General features: G+C 36.2%; 1 protein-coding gene across 1 annotated transcript in view; it reads left to right on the top strand.

The window, feature by feature from the left end:
* Positions 1 to 23573, top strand: part of CDH8 (cadherin 8) — a 146991-nt gene that overhangs the window by 33505 nt on the left and 89913 nt on the right. The window contains exon 3 of the mRNA XM_030469676.1: positions 19358 to 19652. Coding sequence (XP_030325536.1) covers positions 19358 to 19652 — 295 coding nt within the window. The remainder of the gene's footprint in view (positions 1 to 19357; positions 19653 to 23573) is intronic.

Below are 23573 nucleotides of genomic sequence, written 5' to 3'. Positions count from 1 at the left end.
AAGTTCACTTTTCAAAATTGGGGATGTGGCTCCCTGCAGAAGTATTCCTCCAGTGTTAAACTGATACTGCAGTGGATGAGAGCCAACAGGCTCTAAACTTGCTTTAAAAACCTGACTCTGGAAAGCATTTCAGAGAATACATCTGTATTTCTAATTTGCACCTTGAAGGATGAAATTGACTGGAGAGTTGGTGAGAATGAATAAATTGATTCACAGTGGGTTGACAAGTCCCTGTGTCTCACTTTCTGTGAAACATCTGTGGGCGATGCCACCACAAAATTTGACTGCTGGCTTGCAAGCTGGCCTACTAGCAATACATGATTAAAAACCCGTTACTCAGATATATGCAACTGAATTCACGGCACTATTTTCCAGGTTACTTTGTGTAACTTTGAATGGATGATAAGGGGACTGAAGCAGAGCAAAGAAAGACCTGTTTCTTCTATGAATGTCATCTCTGCTCTGCTGACTCTCAGATATGCAAGTGGAATAATGCAGCAGAAAATCAAGCCCAGGATTGAAAGTAATAATTTATTAAGACAGTATTTTTCTTTTTAAGAAGTAATTTTCATGTGATTTTTTTTTTAACGCTTTAGAGAGAAAAATAATGAAGATGACTAATAGGTTTTAGCAAATATTACAGGGTGAAATTTCTAGCAGCCAAATCATTAGATGCATTCATTTATAAATATCGGTGATGGAGATGACAAGTTATAAAGATCACAATTCTTCTCTTCTTGTCATGAGGAGTCGTAATATTTCAGTAATCACACAGCACAGCACAGAATTTAGATTCCCCAAGAAAAAGATGCACAGTGTTTATGAATGTCCTAGCATTTTATTATAAGATTATGAACTCAGAAGAAATCATCAATTTCCAAAATGCAGTGCATGTACACTGAATACAGCTGTTGTATGAAACAGACTGACAGACCTGTCTGTGCTCTTGCATATTACAGATTAACTAAGGATTTTCTAAATTTGTTTCTATTATAGACAAAGTATACTCACCTTCAAGCCGCTTTAGTTTATGATGACAGTGCCAAATGTAGTCAGATATTGAGCACACTTAATAATTAGAACTAAGCTGTTTCTCTTTTTTTTATCCCAAGAATTGAACATTTTCATACAAAGATGAAATGAGACAAGAAATTCCTATGTCCTGGCAGTCCACTTGGTGCTGAAGAAGGAATTAATTAAATATATGAAATTCCTAGCTACTATCTTTTTACAAATGAAAATATATAACTCTGTAATTATACAATATGGGCATTTAAATTAATTCAGCCCTTGAAGAATCTGCCTGTGGCTTTTTTTTCCCCAAACAGACATTACTGTAGCTTTATTATAAGGAAAAATTTGCTGTATCACAGCTGGCCATCAGTGAGGCATTGTGGACTTAATTCCATAGACGGCCTTCAGTGAGGCATCATCGGATTCATTCTTAGCTGAACAGTGCCTGGACACAGACTTGCTTAGTAAAAAAATGAGGAGCAGTTTACGTGTATTTTTGTGTAAGTGCATGCTGTAAGTTTATTTTTCAGGCTAAAGAGAAGGACTATTAACCACAAACTTTAAAGCCTTGGATTTTATAATCAGAAATCAGTCGGGCAAAGCTTAGTTTTGCATATGGTGACCTCTTCCCATGACTGTAGCCTATATCCCAGAATGGTTTTCTCCTGAAATTATTTGCTTAACAATTTTAATTTAACAGCTAATATATTTGCAAAATCAGTTTGAAATACTAAATTACCTGTGTGCCACATAGAAAAATGTTTAACCAACATGGAATTACCTGAATGCTTTTTTTTTTTTTTTTTGTAATTTACATTTTAATCTCATTGTTTATTTGTTTTAATTAAAGCTTTGACAAACCTTGTTGGCACTGCAGAATTGCATTGGCTTTGGTAAGGCCATGACAGGGCCAATTACATCTGGAGCTCATATCGTCAATTTGTGTCCACAAGGAGGGTAAAATGCAGCTGGGCTATATTATGACAGACGGATTGCTAAAAGACATTTACTCAACTGATTCGACCAGTATGGTGGTGTGGATTCATTTCTGTCCTGATTGCCCTGGTATTTGGGAATCCTCAGGTGGCAAAGATGTAGCACTTCCTATTCCATTTATTTTCTGGTATTGTGCACAGATAGCTTTTTAGCTCTCTAAAAAGAAGGTATCTAATCAGTGTATTTAATTCCAATGACCCTCAACTTCAGGGGTGGGGGAATTGGTCCCAACAATCTGTTTTTTTCCCTGAAAAGTTAACTATAATTTGTAGTAGCCCACATTCCATATTTCATCCGAGTTCCTAGTATAGGGAGGACTGAATGCAGGGTAATGCCACTGTTGCTGTTTTTCCTGTACGTACAGTGCTTGATCTTAGCCAAATGTAAAACAAGGTAATATATAAAATACATTGCTCTTCTGGTTAAATTTATGTTGGAAATCGAAAGCTCTTTCCATGTAAAAGGGGAAATTTCTAATTAATAACTCAGTAAAATTCTTTGGGATTTTTAAGTTCATAATAATGAATTTATTGTGGCGGTAACGACTTATATTCTGGTGGAGCAGGAACCAAGAAATAATATTACAGGGTTTTTTTTCTCTTTTTGTATCAATTCTCATCCATGCAAGTTTATTATTTACTACCTCACAGTAATACTGTTTTAAAATGTGCAAGAATATATGAGATTTGTGGCATAATAGGACTGAATTGAATTGGATCTAAGTAACTGCAGATGTGGCTGGTTTCATCTTTATCAGCTTATCTAAGGCTTTTGCACTTAAAGGCTCCTGTTAGTTCAAAGCACAGACACTGCTTAGTTGAGCAGAGCTAAACTATGGTTACACTTCTTAGCCTTTCAAAAATAATGCTAACTGAATTCAAACTCCTGTACTACAGAACCTGAAGGAGTTCAGATATGTGTGAAGTAAAAATTCCTTTCCATTTTAATAATATAAGGAGGCACCAAAAAAAGAAAAATATGTTAAGGCTCTTTAAGTTTTATTTTAGTTTCCTCAAATTTTTTTTTTTTGTGTGAACAAATATAATTTGAGTTCTTCCCCCATTCCCTTGCTTGAAATAAGTCACTAAAATATAAAACAGAATTTAGCATTACAGAACAACTTTGTCAATAGAGGCATTTGGGGAGATTCTTACAATGTTGGAGTAATTATAACGTTGGATTTCTGTTCAGCATAGGGATAGACAAAAATTTGCTACTACATAGCATAATGAGATATCTAAGTACACTTTTGCATTTGAAATTACGGGAGCATCTACTAGTGCAGCATATATAAAAACAGCAGGTTTTTTACTCTGGGTTTTGTTTTGTTTCTATCTCCATTTTTGATAGCCTGTACGTAAGCTAGACATCATGGCACATTCAGAAGAGAGTCGGTATTCTTTCGACTGCAGTTTTTGAAAGGGCAAAAATATGGACTGCATCACAAATACATAATTTCAAAAAGAGCCTCAAAAATTAGGACTAGAGATTACCAAAAGCCAGAACAAACTCAGCCTAATTCATTTGCTAGTAAAATATACTCAAAGCAGTAACACAAAAGGCTGTGCACAGAAATTATTGGGTTTGCATGGTAAAATTTGTATTCCCAAATCCTTTGGCCAAGTTAGGAGCTGTGAAAGATAAGCAGGAAGAAATTATTAGGAAGAGACTGTTATTAGATAATGCAGCAGGATATTCTCTTATGCACAGTACCTCAAATAATGTAAAGAAAAGGCATGCTAGGAAAAGGGTTTTGCTAGAAAGCAAAACCTGAGAGATTAGTTTGAACATCCGAGGTTTTGACACTGTGGGATGACCTTGTCACTTCTCTGTCTCTGAATACTGCCAGTTGTTCTAGTGGCAGGAGTTGACTGTGTCTGTCCATTTCAGAGGTAGACTTCTGCAGTGCCTTGTGCCTCCATGTTCTTTTGGACCATGACAATATGTGTATGTGAGTAATGAGGCATGTTTACTGGGGTTATACTATTTAATTCTGGGGAATTCTGTCACTGGAAATGAGAGGGAACTAATTTAGGAGAACATAGTACGTGGATGTTTATCATCCTGTGATATAGTTCAATGACTTTCATTACAAACTACAAAAAAAAGTTTGAATAATTTAAAGGTCTTTCTACGTCCTGAACAAGTTAAGAAGTGCTCTCAGCAGGTTCTATAAATGTGGATTTTACTCCAGTCTTGACTCATCCTGCTGTGATTGCTTATTCAAATTGTGCAGGCAGCTGCCAAGTCATAGATGTAATGTCCTTTATCACAGAAGCAGAATGCTTAATTTTGTTTGTTAACAGATACTAATCAGAGATATCTTGATCTGTATAATTCTAGAGCACAATCTAAGATCTGATTTTAGAGGTATATTAATATATACTGGATGAATGATTACAACGGTTGCTTAGCTTCTGTTAATTTGAAGTCTTTAAAGCATTCAATAAAATGAGTGTTTGCTGTCCGCCCCTGAGTGGAATGCCAATTCTTGTTTAGAAGATTATAAAGTTAAGAAGAAAGTCCAATAATTGTCTCCAGCAGGCTCATTTGCATTATTTCTTCATAGTAATTACATGAACAATAGGGATTCTATACCTAAGAGCAAAATACATGTTGATCTGTATATGCTGAAATATAATCACAGCAAATATGTTTTAATTAAGTTTGTGTTGGTGAAGAAGTAAAGGCAAGGCAGAAAGCTGTTCTAATATCTACAGAATGAGTATGAGTCATAGCATAAAAAACCACTAAAACATTAAAATAAAGCTGGTTCTAATAAGGAAAAAAATTAAATTATGATAAACAAAGGGAATGAAATTGCTTTATTTTTGTTGGAAGTAAAGGTTTAATTGCAGGATTTGTGTAGGCAGCAGGAATGGTTTTGCTTTTAAAGCAAATAAAAATTTAATTCTCTTAGAACTCGAGTGCTCCTTCTGTGATGAGTAACAGATTTTCATTTCGGGTGCAGTTTTGAAAAGTTGGGGAGAAAAGATACTTTTGTGTCACTCCAAATACAAATTTTTGGAATATCAAGAAATGTTTTGGGGTAGGCATAGTATTTTTATTATATGAAAAAGAAACCCCTCATATGATAACAAATGAAATTAACTTGAAAGAAAACATTTTATTTACATTTCAAACACATTAAAAAGTTAATTACTTTAAAAGAATGAAATTAATGCATATATAGACACAAAAAGTTTTTTAATGTAAAATCTCATTGAAGCACTCTGGTCAGGAAACTTTCAGAAAATACTGCACTGGCCTTTTCCCAAACCTGTATTTGTTTCCTAAATAATTTTTCAGTAATATGCAGGTGAATGGTTGAAGTTGGTGTCACTAAAACATTATTCTTGTGAAAAAGAGTATTGGTGAAAAAATATATGCAGCTGTGAGTGCTGCTTAGTGATGTCAAGCAGCTGTCCTTAGGACCTTCAACTGCTCTGTTGGTTCTGAATATCGGGCCTCTCTGTTTCTGTGACTGCTTCCCCACCAGCAGAATGAGAAGAAAAATTAATTTTTGCTTGCAATGGTGTGGTGATGCTCATTCAGTTACTGTGGTGATACATTACGATTGTGGAGTAATGTACATGATGTCCATGTATTAACATTTAGAAGATGATAACGTTACCTTGATTGCAGGAAGATGATTAAAAGGTTATCTCGGGTTTGTGCAAAGCTGTGAGTGAATTGCTGCTACTGAGGATGTGTGATCACTCCCAGTATTGCACCCTAGGGCTGAATGACGCGGCCAGTTTGATGATGACTCTCTTTGCTTGGGCTATCAATATAAAGTGTCACTTCTAGGACAGAATGAGGCCAGAAGAGAGATTTAGCCACAGGGAGGGAGAAGAAATGCGCTTGGCAGTAGGATTCTAGACAGAATAAACAAGGTTTGGGAGTATTCTTTGCAGAGAAATACACTCACTATTGAATATAATGAGATCCAAATCAGGTATTACTTCTGGGGGGAAAAAAAATAAACCCAACAAACAACCAACTAAACAAACTCAGAGGCATTCTATTGATCTTGTCTTTTATATCCATTCATTTAGCTATCATCAGCAGTCAAGAGAGCCATTGAAATCTATGTTATCTTGTCAAACAGCTTGTGGCCCACCGTCTAGGAATGTAATTTCTCATATTCTCCTTGATTTTAACTAGCTGCTGTTCTAATTTTCCCTTGTGCAGATTTCTTGGAAGAATTTCTTCCTATGAAGCAACCCACCATCCCTTTGACGGTGAGGGACTGCTTCTCCAGTGTTTCTCCACACACGCTTAAAAATTCACTTATTGTCAAATTTCTTGTAGACAAGAACATGAAAAAGAAAGAAAAAGCATTTACGGAATGTAAAACTCTCCAGGTAACCCTTAAAATGAATATTGTCAGAAGTTTACATAGATTATTGGGGATTTTTTCTTCTTTGTTTTAGATATTTGGAAGGCTGTGGTTTGTTTGTCTTTTACAACAAACGAACGAACAAACAAACAAAAAAACACCAACCATCTTATAATCAGTAAACTGGCATCTGGAAGTTAAATATTCTCAGCTTCATTTTCTGTGGCAACATTTAAATTGCCTAACATTCATGTATACTTTTTTCCTACATGTTTTTTAGGAGCCATATGCTTGGTAGATACTTCTTTTTGTTTCTTCCCACTTTCCCATTTGTATACTGTAGGTATTTCTATTTCTTGGTTGTTTTCATCATCCAAACTGGCTGATGTTTGGTTTTTGACTTTCACTACCACCATCCCATTGGAACAGTATCTCAGCAGACAGAAGAATGCTGAAATATGAGGATTTTTTTTTCTTGTGACAATATATCATACTTTAGATGGAGGCTTTTTACAGTCTTTTTGTATTTTCTCTATTATCCATCACCTAATCTGCATAACCTCATTCCTTTTTATTGGCAAAGGACAGATGTCAGACTTCTAACTATTTATCTCTTATATTGAAGTTCTTTTTTGAGCTATCAAGACTCAGTATACTATATATTATACAATTTCACTACTATCTTCTATTCTTTCTTACAAATATACATCATGTTCCAGACTAGAGAATGGTTAGAATTAATGTAACATTCATTTAAATTGTTAGAATTGAACTGAGTATAGACTGGCCGTGCTGGCAAACAGCATATAAAGGTTTAAAGTAACAGGTCAACTGTGAGAAATCCATGGTATGTGCAGATCAAGAAGTGGAACTGATTGTGAAATGGTTATTTCTAGCAATACTTATGCACGCTACACTCTTTCTGAATGTGACTCGTATGTAAGAGACTGTTCATGACCTATTCGTAACAACTGACAAACCTAAGAATTTTCCAGCCTTTCTGGTTTCTTTCACAGACTTGGAACTGTTTGTGAAACCTGCATATCAATAATATATGGAAAAAAAAAAACCAACAAACCACCAGAATATATAGCTTACTTGGGGGCTCTGCTTTTCTTATGAATTTCTATCATATTTCTATAGGAAATGCGTTGCAGTCCCACAAAATTGCTGTGTTTTCTCTTTGCCAGGTTAAGATTGCTTGGGGTGCGTGCTGGTTAGAAGGGCAGGATTATATTCAGGCCAATTATTTTTTGCTTAAAAATAGTGTCTGAGCCTGTCCTACCACTATGTCATGCTATGTCATACAGAAAAAGAGGAGACTGGAGAACCCATGGGGTTTTGCCCATTTAGCCACCTTGCTAACATTGGTGCTGATCAGAAGCAGTTATGCACCAAACTGGAGAAAATTATGGCTCTAAGCATTCTTGTCCAGTGCGCTTCTGAGAAAAGCTACCTATTGGTGGGGTTGACATAGCTGAAATGGGGACCTATGGTCCAGCTGATAAACACATACAAACTCAGAAACTGAAAATGGTCAGTAATATGGCTTTGATTTTCAGTGTGGTGGAAAAAAACTTGGGCTTAATCATGCTGTGATTGTGGTTTTTGGCCAGCCAAATTTGCATCAAAAAGAGTTAACATCTGATAAGCCGAGATACATATCAGGTTTTGTGTCAGAATATCTGTAACAGAACTGAGCAACAGTGCATTTATACTTCTAATATTTTGTTGAAGAACATCATACAGCAAATTATCTTTTCAGTTAACTTTGCCATCAATGTCCATTTACATACCCAGTGATCCCATCTCCATAGGCAAACAAAATATTCCATCTCCTATATCCTGAGTAAATGTGAAAAGACAGCTTTACTGACTTGATAAATAATCTCAAATATTTTACTCCAGGGTCTTGCTATTTTCAACACTATTATCTCACAGTCAGATAATTGTTAATCTCGTTTAGTTTGCATGAAAGTCTGCTACACCTGATCTATTAGTTGTCAGAAAAGTATAAAAAAAAGTCAACTACTGGTAAATTCTTAATTTAATTGGACTATAAATTATGGAGTCATAATATGAATTAACAACTAGATGTCAGTTGTGATTTTTTTTTTTTTCCCCCCTTTTTGGGGTGTGTCTTCGGTTCTATGCCTTTATTTGTAACTCTACGTATGTCTCAAAAAAGAGTTTTGTCCAGGGGCCCTTGAAATTTGAGACAGAGACTCCTGGGGCTTACATCAGGTCCTAAAACCGTTTGCATTAAAAATACATATTAAAAATAATCATCTTAGGACTAGAAATTTATGCAAGAATTCAGGCCCATTTTTTCCATGAGTTTGAGCTGTGCTGAATCCATAGGTGGTAGTGGTAGAAATTAGCCAATGTCTTAGAAACTAATTTCTAAAATTATATATTCTGGGTTGATTCTTCCTTGTCCCTTTTTCAGAAAAAGGCAAGAGGAAAAAGAGCCACTTGATATTTCACCGTAAGCAGAGGAAAATGAAGTAAGCTCAGTGCAGGTTGCACCACACAGTGTAACAAAGCCCTTGTGTCAACAAGGACCTCTATATGTTATTGTAATACGAGTAATTAATAATCATTATTTATAGATGAGTACTGGCTCTGCAGTTGTCAGCTGCCCAGGTAACCAGCTGTCATTTAGTTCTCTCGGTAGACTTCTTTCAGTTAAAGAGCAGGAGTGTCTGAATTTTGTGTCGTTCTTGTACCTAGGCTACCATTTGGATCATTTAGAAACTGCAGTTCTCAATACGGTACCTCTTTCTCACGTTTTTGAAGTTGAGTTTTGTTTGTTTGTTTGCTTGCTTGTTTTTTTCTGAGCCCTTCCAAATATGTACCTGAACTTGTTTTATTAGAGAAACCTCATGGAGTCTTCAAGGATCTCCCTTATGCAGCTGTTTCACTTTACTGTTCCTTTCATGACTATCATGTTCCCTGGTGGGCAACCTAATAATCAATTCTTTGAAGGAGGAGGAATACTCATATCATTTGAAAAGAGGTCCTAGAAATCATAATGCTTCTTTGCCTCTTAGCTTCGGTCTAGTGTGTATTGTGCATCTTCTCTGCTACTCACAGTCCCAAAAGATAAAATTCAGGATAGCTGGTCACAGAAGAATGTCCCATTAGAGAAATGCAAAGAACAGCTGAATGGGGAGAGGACCATATGGGGTTTTGGCTGTTCCATGCTCACAGAGTGATAGGAGCACTACCAAGCTTGTGTGGGTAGAAAAAAATGACAGTGATTCAACCATCATTAGTTAGTACAGATGTCTCCTGCAGCCTCACACAGTAGTCTTCACCATGAGCTCAGACGATTTGGATAAAGGTCTAGACTAAGTAATTGTGAAGTCTGTATGGATTCTGGCTGTTTGGAGATTGACATATGTTACACACTTGCAGCTTTTGTGATGCTGATTTGTATACAATTTGTCTGTATTCATGCTGAGCCAGAGTTTCTCTTTTGATGGAACATTGACCCCACATTTTGGATGTTTGAAATCACAGGTAGGTTAGGTGTTTACAGCAAATGACTCCAAACAGTGCCCACACTTATAATCATAGCACTGCTGTTTTTCCCTCCTTGGAAACAGGTTATCTGATGTGCAAAAAAAGGGTAATGATTTTTACTGAAATTCTAGTCTCCATAGGTACTGAGAGGGGGGCTGCAGGGCTCAATACAAGTAGCTAGAGAATCAGAGGTAATACATTACTAAGCATCAAACCCTGCTGGAGTGAGCACAGTTGCTTATTTCTGCATATTTAATATTGTCTCTGCATAATGGTTTGTGTTCTCCTCTCCTCTGTCAATTCTTCCAGAAAAGCATTAACAAAGGCAGAAGCTATGATCTGTCTCTAGTGGTTTAAAAAATATCTCAAATTTAATGGTATTGCAAATTGATCGCATTATGAGAGACATAACCATTGCAAGTCAGTTTGTAAGAAATTCACAGGAATGCATGACTTAGTGGAAATGCATAGGAAATTACATTAGGAAGCTTTGAAAACCACAAAAGTGATGTGGCAAATAATTTCTTGTGAAACTGCATGAAATCATAATAACTAGTTTCAACCAGGTTCTTCTGAATAACTCACAATTCTGCATGAGTTATCCCTAATAAACATCTAACTGCAAGAAAATGGGGGAAAATAATCAAATTATCCTCATGGTATATCTGTTTATTCTGAGGTATGACATTCTGATGTTACTATGTAACTGCAAACATAGTAACTCTGAAGAATTAATGTGTTGTTTGACATCTCATGAGGAATTACTTTGTATCATTTCCTAGCTTTGTTTGTTTTCACATTCCAAGTAACTCAAAAAATATTTTTAATATGAAAAAATTTATACTGTACCCATGTGCACAGTTCACAGGTTAGTGTAAGTACACTAAAAATAAGTTATATTATCACATGTAAGCAGATAGTTTATAAGATAATCAAGATGTAGGTAGTCAGAATTTAATTTTTCAGTTCTCTTTATTTCACTCAGTTACCTTCTCAACAGTTTTCAATTTTAGCCCAAAGCTGGCTGCATAGCTGATGTTTATATTTCTGCACTGTAGATGTGTTTGACAGCCAATTGCTAGAAAAGAGCTTTCTATTTGCACTGCCAGCTTTACACATTATGTGGTTTTAGACAGTACTTACTTCCTTATGTTCAGACACTGAAGTATGCTAAGCAGTCATCTGAAGTTTGAAAAATTACCTTAAGAAAAAGGTATTTTAATGCTTTAAGGCTTGTTTTATGAGATATTATTAAATAACAAAATGCATTCTGCATGGATTTGAAATTCTTTTATTAAGAAGTAAGACAGCTTAAATATATAATCACTGGGATCCTCCTAATCATTATGAGCAAAGCATGATCAGAAGCCAGGGTGGTGAAAGCAGAGCCTTGAAGGATTGTAAAATCATGACAACTTAAATAAATAAATAGAAATGTCCTATCATCTTTGACCACACTGGCGTATTGTGCTTTTTTCTGCCTTCACTGATCTAGGGTATAGCTTGTCTAGTTTTGACAGATTTTGTAAGCAGCCTTCAAATTACTGCTGAGAGTATGTACTGATTAACTTTTTTATTCGTATTCTGCAATCCTAAGAGTATGTATTGTAAGATATTACTCTGACATTCACTGGAGAAAATCATTTGAAAAACACAAAAAGGTCTTAGTGCTCAAGTGCAATGTACTCTGTGCCTGAGAATGAAGCCTGGCAAGTTATAATAAGCTTTTAAAGAGGAAAGAAAAAATACAGTTCAACCAATATGGAAGAAAAGCTCAGAACACTGTGAATAAGATGATGATGATGATTAAAGGAACAGAAGAGAAGGATTTGGTACATACAAACTGCTGAACTGCTGGCTAGCACTTTCAAAAGGAAATTCCCATGGCTTATGGTTTTTTACAGGCTTCCTCATCTTCTGTTTATATAGAGGAAGGAGCAGCAAGGCAGACTCTGCTGGCAGTAGAAACTGACAGCCAAAAGGGAACACACTTCCGAAGTCATGTTTGGAGACTTCACACAATCTCACAGGTAGTAGAAACTACAGTGTAGTTTGTGTCCAAAATGGAGGAGGGAGCAAACGGCTTTACTATTATTTCGCTGAATTGGGAAAACAGTGACAAGTGAGGAGGCACTGTTAATTATACTGCCCGAAGCACTGGAATTGTTGATATAAGTGCTTGACCCCAGCAGTAGGAGATGACAGACAGATACTTTTTTTCCCTAAAAAGAGACAGAAGAGGGAATATGTTTTGCAAGACTAAAACTGCATGCAGTTTTTGAGGCTCTATACCCAGCTTTCAGATGTCCTGTGGTGAACCACAGTACAGTATAAAGGAAATAATGGAGAAGTAAATGAGATGGGAAAGAATTCCTCTTTGTCAGTATGACACTATTTCATTGTATGTTTTTAAGTATCAGAAACATTTAGGTTAAAAATTCAAGACCTTTTCACGGGGGCGGTGTCTGCTGGAACACGAGAAAGGAACAGCAGTCTGGGTTCAGAAATAGTTGCATGAACTCCAAGCTAGGCACAAAGCCAACTACAAAAAGGTGCCAGCCATCTGAGGCTACTTGACACAGGACACTTGGGCGTTAAATAGCTGCAGAAAGCCGTGACTAAAGGCGGCAGTCCAAGCTGCGGTGGGACACAGGTTGTATGTGGTGGGGTTGTTCTCAGGCAGAAGGGAAGACAGATGGTATTCCCAAATGGAAAAGGCCAAGGCCAGAACTAGGAAAACAGAAAGGTTTAGCTATCATCTGGCTTGACATAAGGATTCAGAAGAAGCAAGGTGTATAAGAAATATATACAGAAAAAACAACTTAAGACCATGCTTTGGATTGAAGATAGCAGACAGCAGAAACAATACTACCTTGTCTTTTTTGCCATCACAACCACTGAAGATGAACATGGGATTGTGGCTTTGGGGAAGACTGCATCTGGAGGAAACTTTGCATCTGGGGGCATGGTTTCCTCCGTCTTAGGGAGTTCCCCTGGCAGGGGGAACAACTTCTGGGAAACGACACTGGCAATAGATAACAATTCTAATTAAAAATTAATACTGTGGTTAACTAGAGATAAATGTATGCAGCTGTTTAGGAATGGTATGGGTAGTCCTATAGTGTGGATGATTTTTCTTAATGTGGATCTTTGCGAGACTGAGCATGGGTTTCTCTCTCCCTCTGTTCCTCCCATCTGTAAAAACAAGTATAGCTATGGGTTTTTTCTCCCAAGGCATTGAGTGAAAATAAATATTAAAAATTATTAATTCAGCCTGGTGAGGAAGGTGATACATGACACACAAAGGATCAGTGGTGCTCTAACCAGAAAGGTCTTAGAGCAAGATTCAGTCACATTCCTGAGCTTTTTTCTTGCATCAGTTGGTCATAATCAGTGAATTAGAACAGATTGTTAGATCCAAATCTTGTCTCCAGTTTTTAAACAACAGTTCACTCTAGTGTATTATAAGATGATAAGGTAAGCAATGAAAAGCAGTTTGTGCACAGTTGCAGGATGAATATAAACAGAGACAAAATTAGAAAATCAAATAGAATAAAAAAGCAGTAGCAAAGAATAAACAGAAACATAAAAGAAGCCATCTGGAATCAAAGATACTCAAATAACATGGTAGGAAACTGAGGCAGACAAAAGCAGAGATTACACTATTAAATGAAAGTGTTAGGGGTATCATTGCTTTAATTCTCTTTGAATATGGTTATGAAACTGCAGCTGAGAAGTGTGAGCAGTAATGTCTTCTGACACTTACTCCAAAGTCTTCAAGTTAGATGATTCTCATATTTAAAATGAAACCTTTGTCATTCATAGACATGTCTGTTTCCTTTCTAAAAGTGTTCCAAGTACTGACATTATGTCAGGTAAATCAAGTCTGTGCCCCAATTTGTCATTACCCTGAATAATAATGCAGAATATTTGTTCTTCCTTTTCCCCCTTGTGCAGCTATAATTCCCATTACTAAAAATGGGATCAGCCTATACATGCAGAAAATGAAAGATTCCATTAAATTTAAATTACCTTCACTTTATTAATTCTGCATTGTGTTCAAATGAATCTATAATAGTCTAATTATGAATTATTTTAAAACTGTGGGTTGTCAATAAACATGCTCATTGTCCATTATGTATCAGAGCACGTCAACAAAAATACCTTCTGTAACACCTAATGATATTTAAAAAAAAAATCTCCGCAATGTCACATACAGAAAGGAGCACATGATGAGTAAGGTGTATTACAGTTTTTGAAAGGATTGATATATATAAATCCTTGTAAAAGTCACTAAAATCCTTCCATACTTTCACAGAATGATCTAAAGCTTCTTAGAATTCAGCAGTTTTGGAAGAAGAGTAATAAAAGCTGAAAATTCTGTCTCTTAAGTTCATTAAATGGAGTCTGCCTCATAAATGAGGAATTTTATTGCAAGGCATAGGTAAAAAATTGAAGAATCTGAAGCATTAGAATAGTGTTGTGTGTGTATCTGTGCAACATCAGGTGAAAATCAGTGATGCACAAGTTAATCCCTTAAAAAAGATTCTAGAGTTATGAAAGAGAAGAATTATGCAAATTTTAAAATGAAGTTTTAAGGGTAGATTATGCCTTTTCCCTTGAAGCAAGTAAGGGGTAATTCCCTCGTAATTACATGAGGATGAATTAATTACTTTCTAATAAACTCAAATAAAAACTTGACTACAAAATGCCACCTTCTCTTTTCTTAATTAAAAATGTCCAGGAGTATTTTCATAATATGCAGATTTCCTCCTCTTGTGAGTTATTGATATATTTATGCTTTTTTACTAATACAAGGAAATTGGGGTTACAAAACCTCCCTTAAGTGGTGCATCTCATTATGGGCTAGTCTGTATGAAGTTGTGCATCAACACCACACCTGGAGAGAACTGGAAGTCCCTAGTCTTACTACAAAGGCCAGTCAACAGCTTTCTGCTAATTTGGGATACGGAATAGGTGCATTGTGTATTTTCCTGATGGTGAACACATGGCTTCAACATGAAATTCATTGTGCTGAGCAAGCTGTTGTTTTGACTACATGGATTTGCCAGGTAGCTGACTGAGGGCAGGTGAGGCAGTTTCCATCTGCAAAAGAGACTCATAAATCTCTCTGTGTACTCAGAATTGCAAAAGACCTTCACAAACGTAGCTTGGAGTTTCCAGCCTTTGTCCATACATTAAGTCCTTTGCTCCTTTGCTGCATACATAGTTATGAACCACATACTTCTTAAGAAAATGTGGTTAAAAATATTATAAGCATCTATGGAATAGGAGAAATTAATATCAGTAACACACTCATGTATTTGTTTTTTTACTGCAGAGTAGTACTTTTACATACACAGAATATAGAGGGTCTTTGAATAAGTTTCATCTCTGCAATTTCTCTTGCATTGATTGTAATTATGCATATTTGTAATGTATGTACGTGGGAGACTATAAATATATGTTATTTATTTGAATAGCGTGTTGGTAATAGTTTCAGATATGCATTCATTATTAGTGAAAATAACGTTAGTTTTGTGGAAGTACACTGTGTACTGTGTATGCTGTTACCATTAATACTTGCTTCATTGATTATCATCTGTATTGTAACATAGAATAGCAAAAGAATTAATAATGATTAGAAACTGCAGTGTTCTGAGGGTTCATTTTGAATGAAGGTCATTTTTTAGGAACGGACCCGTGGTGAGGCTGTATGGGAGACATTAGTTGGATATTAATATAGGGCATCTGCACCACCATTAAAACTAGGAGAGGATCCAAAACCTCTCCTGTTGCCATAAATCCAGGCACAAATTGGGTTGCATCAGCTACTTTCAGGGACAGAGGTGTTTGAATTCATAGTCCCACAGGCAGGGAAGCGATGGAGGAAGAAGATTTCGCTTCCTTTGAAGTCTGATTAACTGAATCTCACATAAAGGAAGTGGGTTTGACTCGCTCTGAACATGATCAGGTTTTCCAGTAAACATGCTTTTCTGTTTGTTTTGGGATGCTGTCTGGTAGCGGGACATAGGAGTGAGCTATAGCTGTCTCCTTTTTTAAATAGAAATTCTTGTTACATTTCTCAATACTGCTCTGAAAAATAAGAGCTTGGCCTTCAAGCACAGGCTCAACAAATAAAGCTACAGGTGTGGAGAGCAGTTTCACATTTACAACATTTGTGAGGCTTTTTCAGCAGAAACCTATATTCATTTATCATATTTATTATGCCTCTCTATCATTCACCTAGACCCTATATAATTATGTGTTGAATGATCTTTAACCTTCACATGAACACAGCTTGCTGAAGCTTGACAATTGCCGTAAATTATCATTCACATCTAGTAGAAGAGAGGAAATATTACTTGGAAAAAATTACTGTCTTTCTGGCTTAGAATTTCCCTTCAGGTCTGTAATTTAACTTTGTAAGTAGATGATGATTTCATCCTAAATCCAAACAATGAAATTATTTTGAAAAAATGGCTCTTTCATAGGTCATTTATTATAATATTTTGATAGTACAGTGTAAGAATTTCAAAACCTAGGACAGATATTTTAATCGGTCAGCCTGAACGCTCACCGTAGAAAGCACACATGATTCCAGTAAATGCCATATTCGGGTTTGGGTGTTTTGGTTTGTTTTTTTTTTTTTGTTTTGGGTTTTTTTGTTTTTTTTTTTTTTTTATTTTTAGTTAAAAACTAAAAAAACATTTACTTTTTTTCTTTTTTTTTTTTTTTGCCACTATTAATTTTTAGGTAAAAACCTGATCTGCTAATCGTACTCAGTTTCAACTTTAAGATTATAAAATGCTTCTAGCCCTTCCACTTTTTGTTTAATGTTTAGTCCTTCATTTTACATTGTTTCAAATAGCAATATCAATTTCTTTTGATGCAAAGGACTTTAACTTCTTAGAGGAAACAATTAACTGTAATTATAGAGTTTTTTTCATTTTAACTGTTGGTATCTTACTAGCACTGTGAAAGTTTTATAGCTGTACATTAATTTGTGCCAAAACTGATAGATGAACCGTAACTTCAGTTGAATACTACAGATAAAACTTACACTGGAGATGATACAGGTAGCTTCTCATACTTATTAGCAAATAGCAAATTGGAGAATCTCTGAACATTCTCAAATATCTGTGTGGGACATCTAGTTGTTTACCCAGCCAGTGCCACCTTAGAAATTCAGGTTCTATTTTTTCACTCTAAGGCTCTGTGTAGTTGGGTGAACCAAGATATTCCCAACTGCTTTGCTGAGTTGTGGGTGCCTAGACAGTGTTGTGATATTATACCACTGTAATTCATCTGTGAATATTCTGACAGAATCTTCATCTTCATATTCAATAATGTATAGATTTTATCTGGGATCAAACAGACACAAAGTATAAACAACCTGTTTAAAATACAGACAGATTCTGGATTGATCTTGAAAGGCTCTGGGACCCTGAAAATAATTTTTTATGTCCCTGACACCTACATTGAGTATAATCCTGCTCATAAGGACAATAATTTTGAAGGCAAAAAAAAAATTGTATTAATGTATTAACATATCTTATAGATTGGACAAAACTGCAGTACCAACCAACTGGAGAGTGTTGTTAACTTAAATTAACATAGCATAAATTAAGCTGATTGTTCTCAAGTAAAAGCTGATGGAAACTACAAAAAGAAAAATAGAGGTTTTGAAATAGGACTCCGCAGTCACTTTATGTGTATGTTCGTGTAGGTTGGGTAGGAAGAGTGAACTGCATTGACTCATTCATATTCACAGACAGTTAAGGTGCTTTTAAAAAGTTGTTAAAACAGTGGTGTGGCAATAGCCGATGTGGTAATAATGTGTTGCCCAGCAAAACACAGGGGATAAAGTTACACCTCTCGTACTCAGTGGGAGTTCTGCTATTACTGCAGAGGGGAGAATACAATGGTGGCCCAAGATTGTATGTATAAACCAGATCAACTGGAAAATCAGACCTGACTGCCGTTGTCTGCTGTGCTCATTGCAACAATTCAAGATTCCTTTTTTGTAAGGTGCTGTTAATGAGTTTTCTAAGCTTTTATTCCTAACAGCTAATTTTAAGATATAACTGTATGTGACCAATTATCTTCTGAAGAACCTGCAGAGCATGACATAAAAATCTACTTGTGGCTTGGCTGTAGCCAGTGTTAGAAGGCCTTTTCCCACACCTATTTTAATATCTTTATGCAGGTTCTTATATCGAATGACGATGTTGTCTGGCGACCACAATGTTGTCTAGCAACCACTGCTATCAATTGAAGAGCAAAATGCATAACCAACAACAATTTTTGTTGAGCTGTCTGCACAAAAATGAGCAAACAGTAATAATAGTAGTTGCTGTAAGTCATGTTGCAGCTTACTTAAGCAAGTGGAATGTATTTCCTTCAGCCTATCTTTTGTGACACAGGAATAAATAATAATAAATGCAAGTTACAAGTTTAATGACGTTATTCACTTCTTACTGCTCACATTGAGTGTGTTTGATGTAATAGGAAATAGAATTTAAAGCACTATTACTGTATATTTATTGTCCAGTGTTTTTGAAAGTGTTGACACTAATACATACGATCTACCAATTGGTGTGCTTGTCTTTGCAAATTAAAAATTTTTGGATGTAATCTGATATTTAGTACTTGGCTCTGAGCCTACAAAAAAAACCAGTAGTAGTCCTTTGTCTCCAGTGTTCTTCATTTCAGGCTCTTAAGTAACAAAAAAAATCAGAGAAGAAATACCTACTTTTCCCATTCTGTTTCAGATTATTATAATCCTATCTTGTTTTTTTAAAAAGTCAAGTTCAATCTAAATATAACTTTTTTCTAATAAGGCAGTGAGGAGAAAGGGAAGATACGTCTAAGAGTTCTTAGATTTCTGAAAACTTGCTCTAACAATACTTTGTTTCATGGGAAATACTTTAACAGTAAACATCTAAGAACCTTTTAAGTTCTGCTAACAGCCAAGTTATGATATTCAGTTCTAAATAGTTCTAAATTTCTATGAATGTTGTCCGTTACAGCATTTGCATAGCTGCCAGTGTTCAGCCATTTTCAGTCACCTGAAAATACACTGAAAGCAATAACTAAAAATAAGAAACTATATTTAAATATGTATTATTGTTAATCCTTCAGTTGCCCTTTGATCTAACAGGTTAAGGACATTTTGTGCTTGTTCATTTTGGCTGATAATAGTTTTGAAGACATTTACATTTTAGAACAGGGATTTAAAATATATATAACAGCTGCTTTTTAAATAGAAAGTCTAATTATGCCTATGATTACATTCACTTTTGATTAGTATGCATACAAATTCCCACTCTCCTTGTGTATTCAAGCTGTGATCTGGATCACTTGTGCGAAGATAAAAGTACAAAAGAATAGCTGGAGAAAATGTATGGTTAGACCAATACAAAAATATTTCAGGGTATAATTTTTGTCTCTAAAATGCTTTGTTTTTCCTTTTAGTTACACACAGACCTGGATCCTGGCAGCAGCAAAATCAAGTATATTCTGTCAGGAGATGGAGCTGGAACAATCTTTGTGATCAATGACAAGACTGGAGACATTCATGCAATGAAAAGGCTTGACCGTGAGGAAAAAGCTGAATATACTCTAACAGCTCAAGCAGTCGACAGGGACACAAACCAACCTCTCGAGCCTCCCTCAGAATTCATTATTAAGGTTCAAGACATCAATGACAATGCCCCAGAGTTTGTTGATGGTCCATATCATGCCACGGTTCCAGAAATGTCTGTTGTAGGTATGTATGTCTAAATGTTGACTAACTTTGTTTACTCACAGTTTAAACTATGCCAGAATGCCATTGAGTTGTTGATGAATAATAATATATTTATTATGTTGTTAGCATTAATTTGCATATTTTCGAATCTCTTCTTGGCCAAAGCTTTCATCTGCAGCACAATAGTAGAGTCCCTTAGTAGTAAGAAAATGACTAACAGATGTATTAATGTGTCTTTCTTTGTCCGACAACACTTTAATGGGCTAAATTTATGTTCCCCTTATGATGCTGTAGAGTATTGTTATTGAGAAGGATTTATAAAGATTTAATCCATCATGACACTCTAATCCTACTGATATTTTGTTAATGTTTAATTATCAGTTTGTGTATTTTCATACACTCTTGTAGCACTTGCAGTAGGTTAATACTTTTTTCCTCTAAGTGCAACTGTAATCAGCCAAAAACATTGACGTGAAAGATTCTGTGTCTGGGAATTGATGGTTAGACTCCAGAGTGGACTTAACCAATTAGCAATAGGATTTGCATAGAAGATGGAAGGGGAAAACAGAGAAAGCTGTGGGAAAAGATGGTGAAAAGGGAAATTAACTGGGTGAAAACAGAGGAAAAGAAAGGAGTAAGAAATAATCTTCTTAATACATTTTACTTATTCGTTTTGCTGGATTAGTGTGAATCTATTTCCTCATGGATTAATATATTAGATTTTTTTTTCCTGCATAGTTTGTCCCTTGTTCTGAATTTGAAAATGTGCAAGTTTGTACTTGGAGAGGTACACATTTACGTACTAGGTCCTCAGTCCCTACTGACACATACATATCAGGTGCAGGTGCTCTTTAGCTGTCACTATAGCAAAAGGGAAGTAAACCCATCAAACCAAAAGACTCAATTTCAGGGTAATATAAGAATTCAGTATAAGCAAAGACATTGAAATCTGGCCATGAAATGTAGACTAAATTCTAATGTTTTCTAGTACTAGGTTGAGGATAATGTGCTTTTCAGCAAGTTGTCTGCGTCTGTCAAAGCAAGATAATTGAAGGAGTGCCAGGTCACTTTGTAAAATAAAGCAGCACCCTATCAAAAAGTTTCAAAACCACCATTCTGTCTTTTTAGTTAAAAAAAGGAGGAATAGGAGGAGCCAGAACCATTGTCTCTCTCACATTCAGTACAATGAGTTGTACCAGGTCGTTTTCAAATGTAGGCACAGTGTGCTGGCTACACAGTGATAACCAAGGCTTCAATTTTTATCAACACTTCTCCAAGAGATTTTCATATCTTAGTTGCCTTGAATTGCTTGTGTCGAAACTGATGCATGAATTTTCAAGCCTGCATGTCAGTTCTTTTACCAAAACATAGGCTTAATTTGTTAAGTTACTTCTAATTATACAGCAGCAAAAACATAATATGGACCTGCTTTCAGAAGATATTTTTGCCAAGCTCTAGGTAAGAAAATGACTTAATTAAATAAAATAAATTAAAAAAATGGAAATGGAAGGAGGAAGGAAAATTGAAGGCAGTTAATCTTTATATGAATGGGACTTGTTTGGTATTCTAGGAAAAAAGAATATGAAGATACATGCAGACAAGAAAATACGGTTTCTGATCACAGAGGCTATTACAAAAATAATTCATATCTGTACATATGAACAATATTTATAATCCCTAGTAGAAATATGGCCCCTGTCCAGGGAGTATTCACTGTAAAGAAGATGGGGAAAAAAACAAAACCAAAAACTTTGACAGGAAACTAGACCAGATGAATAAAAATCTAGTGAGTGGATGAGGTTTAAAAGATCTCACGAGATCTTTGAATGAGAGCAGGAGGATAAAAGGTAGAACGTTAATGAAACAGGGAAAGTGAAACAATTTAGAAAAGTATTAGGGTGAAGGAGCAGGGGAAAATGTAAAGAAAGATCATGAGAGATTAATTAAAATGTAAAACTTTATCTGGGAAAACTTCATAGTAGAAGATTGTAGAAGTGACCAACATCTGGACATAGATGTCAGTTTAGGGAATAGTGAAAGGGACTGACTTTCAGAGTATATTCTTTCTCCTGCTTTCCCTAGCATGGAGAAGAGGGGCGAAGAGAAACAGTTCTTCACTGAACTGCCTCTGAAATCATGTATTTCCACATTTTTATGTATTCTTAAGCTGCAGGGAAGAGGTTGGTCCAAAATGGATTTATTCTAAAAACACAAATATAGGTAAAAATTTATTATGGATTACCTCAGAGGTCTACCATTTATTACCTTTATTACTTAAACTATGCAAGTTTTGCACATTTATCCTTTATGATCCCTGAACGTTGCATGGGGGTTTTTTTATGTGACATTCCTAGAGGTGCATGTTTTCAAGCTGTTTCTCTAAAGAAGCACAAACATACACTCCTTTTGTTGGAAAACAAAACCTAATTCTCATCTGCTGCTTCAAAATTCAGAATATGTTTGCCATTGCATAACACAGGTCATGAATGAGCAGCATATGCAGTCAAATCTGCAGCTTAATCCCCAATGGAAGCAAATTTCAAGGCTGGAAGGTTGAAGATGAGAATGTAACCCCTTCGCTAATGTTGCTGTTGCTATTTCCTTCTGCCTTCTTTTCTTAACCCACAGGTAGCACCATCGAGAGCTGTACTAAATGGTAGTCATAAAGTATTTTAACTTTCTTGAAATTTTGTTAAAATGACTTTCAACTCCTCTATAACCATAGAATCATAGAATCATAGAATAGTTAGGGTTAGAAAGGACCTTAAGATCATCTAGTTCCACCCCGCCTGCCATGGGCAGGGACGCATCGCACTAAACCATGTCGCCCAAGGCTCTGTCCAACCTGGCCTTGAACACCGCCAGGGATGAAGCATTCTCAGCTTCCTTGGGCAACCCATTCCAATGCCTCACCACCCTCACAGTAAAGAACTTCTTCCTTATATCTAATCTAAACTTCCCCTGTTTAAGTTTGAACCTGTTACCCTTTGTCCTACCACTACAGTCCCTAACGAAGAGTCCCTCCCCAGCATCCTTGTAGGCCCCCTTCAGATACTGGAAGGCTGCTATGAGGTCTCCATCCAGCCTTCTCTTCTCCAGGCTGAACAGCCCCAACTTCCTCAGCCTGTCTTCATACGGGAGGTGCTCCAGCCCCCTTATCATCCTTGTGGCCCTCCTCTGTTCTTGCTCCAACAGCTCCATGTCCTTTTTATGTTGAGGACACCAGAACTGTACACAATACTCCAAGTGAGGTCTCACGAGAGCAGAGTAGAGGGGCAGGATCACCTCCTTTGACCTGTTGGTCACGCTTCTTTTGTTGCAGCTTAGGATATGGTTGGCTTTCTGGGCTGTGAATGCACATTGCTGGCTCATGTTAAGCTTCTCATCAACCAACACACCCAAGTCCTTCTCTGCAGGGCTGCTCTGAATCTCTTCTCCGCCCAGCCTGTAGCAGTGCCTGGGATTGCCCCGACCCAGGTGTAGGACCTTGCACTTCGCTTGGTTAAACTTGATAAGGCTGGCATCAGCCCACCTCACAAGTATGTCCAGGTCCCTCTGGATGGCTGTCTCCTTTCAGAGTTCAAGGATTTTTTTATTTTTTTTTTTTTTCCCCACACTGAGTGTTTCACTTCTATTATCCACTCACTTAATTCCCCTAAAAGAGATCTCCACCCACTGCTAATTTCAGCCTTGACATTTCTACAACACAGTCATTACTAGGCAGTGTTCTTATTCAGGATAAAGCAAAATTCTGTTAAACCCCTTCTTTCCTCAAAATGCAATTCTGACTCCTGAAACAGAAGAGGAACTCACATGCTCTATATATAGTACTTATGTAATGAGGATGCAGTACAAGGCAATTTATTTTTGGACGTCTGTGGAAAGCAATGCATAAAATACAGATGAACACATTAACCTTTCATTGCTCTGTAATGTAATGTT

This window comes from Strigops habroptila, chromosome Z (assembly GCF_004027225.2).
Source record: "Strigops habroptila isolate Jane chromosome Z, bStrHab1.2.pri, whole genome shotgun sequence".
Taxonomy (NCBI): domain Eukaryota; kingdom Metazoa; phylum Chordata; class Aves; order Psittaciformes; family Psittacidae; genus Strigops; species Strigops habroptila.
The sequence above is the reverse complement of the archived record's forward strand: the minus strand, read 5'-3'. Positions and strand labels throughout refer to the sequence as shown.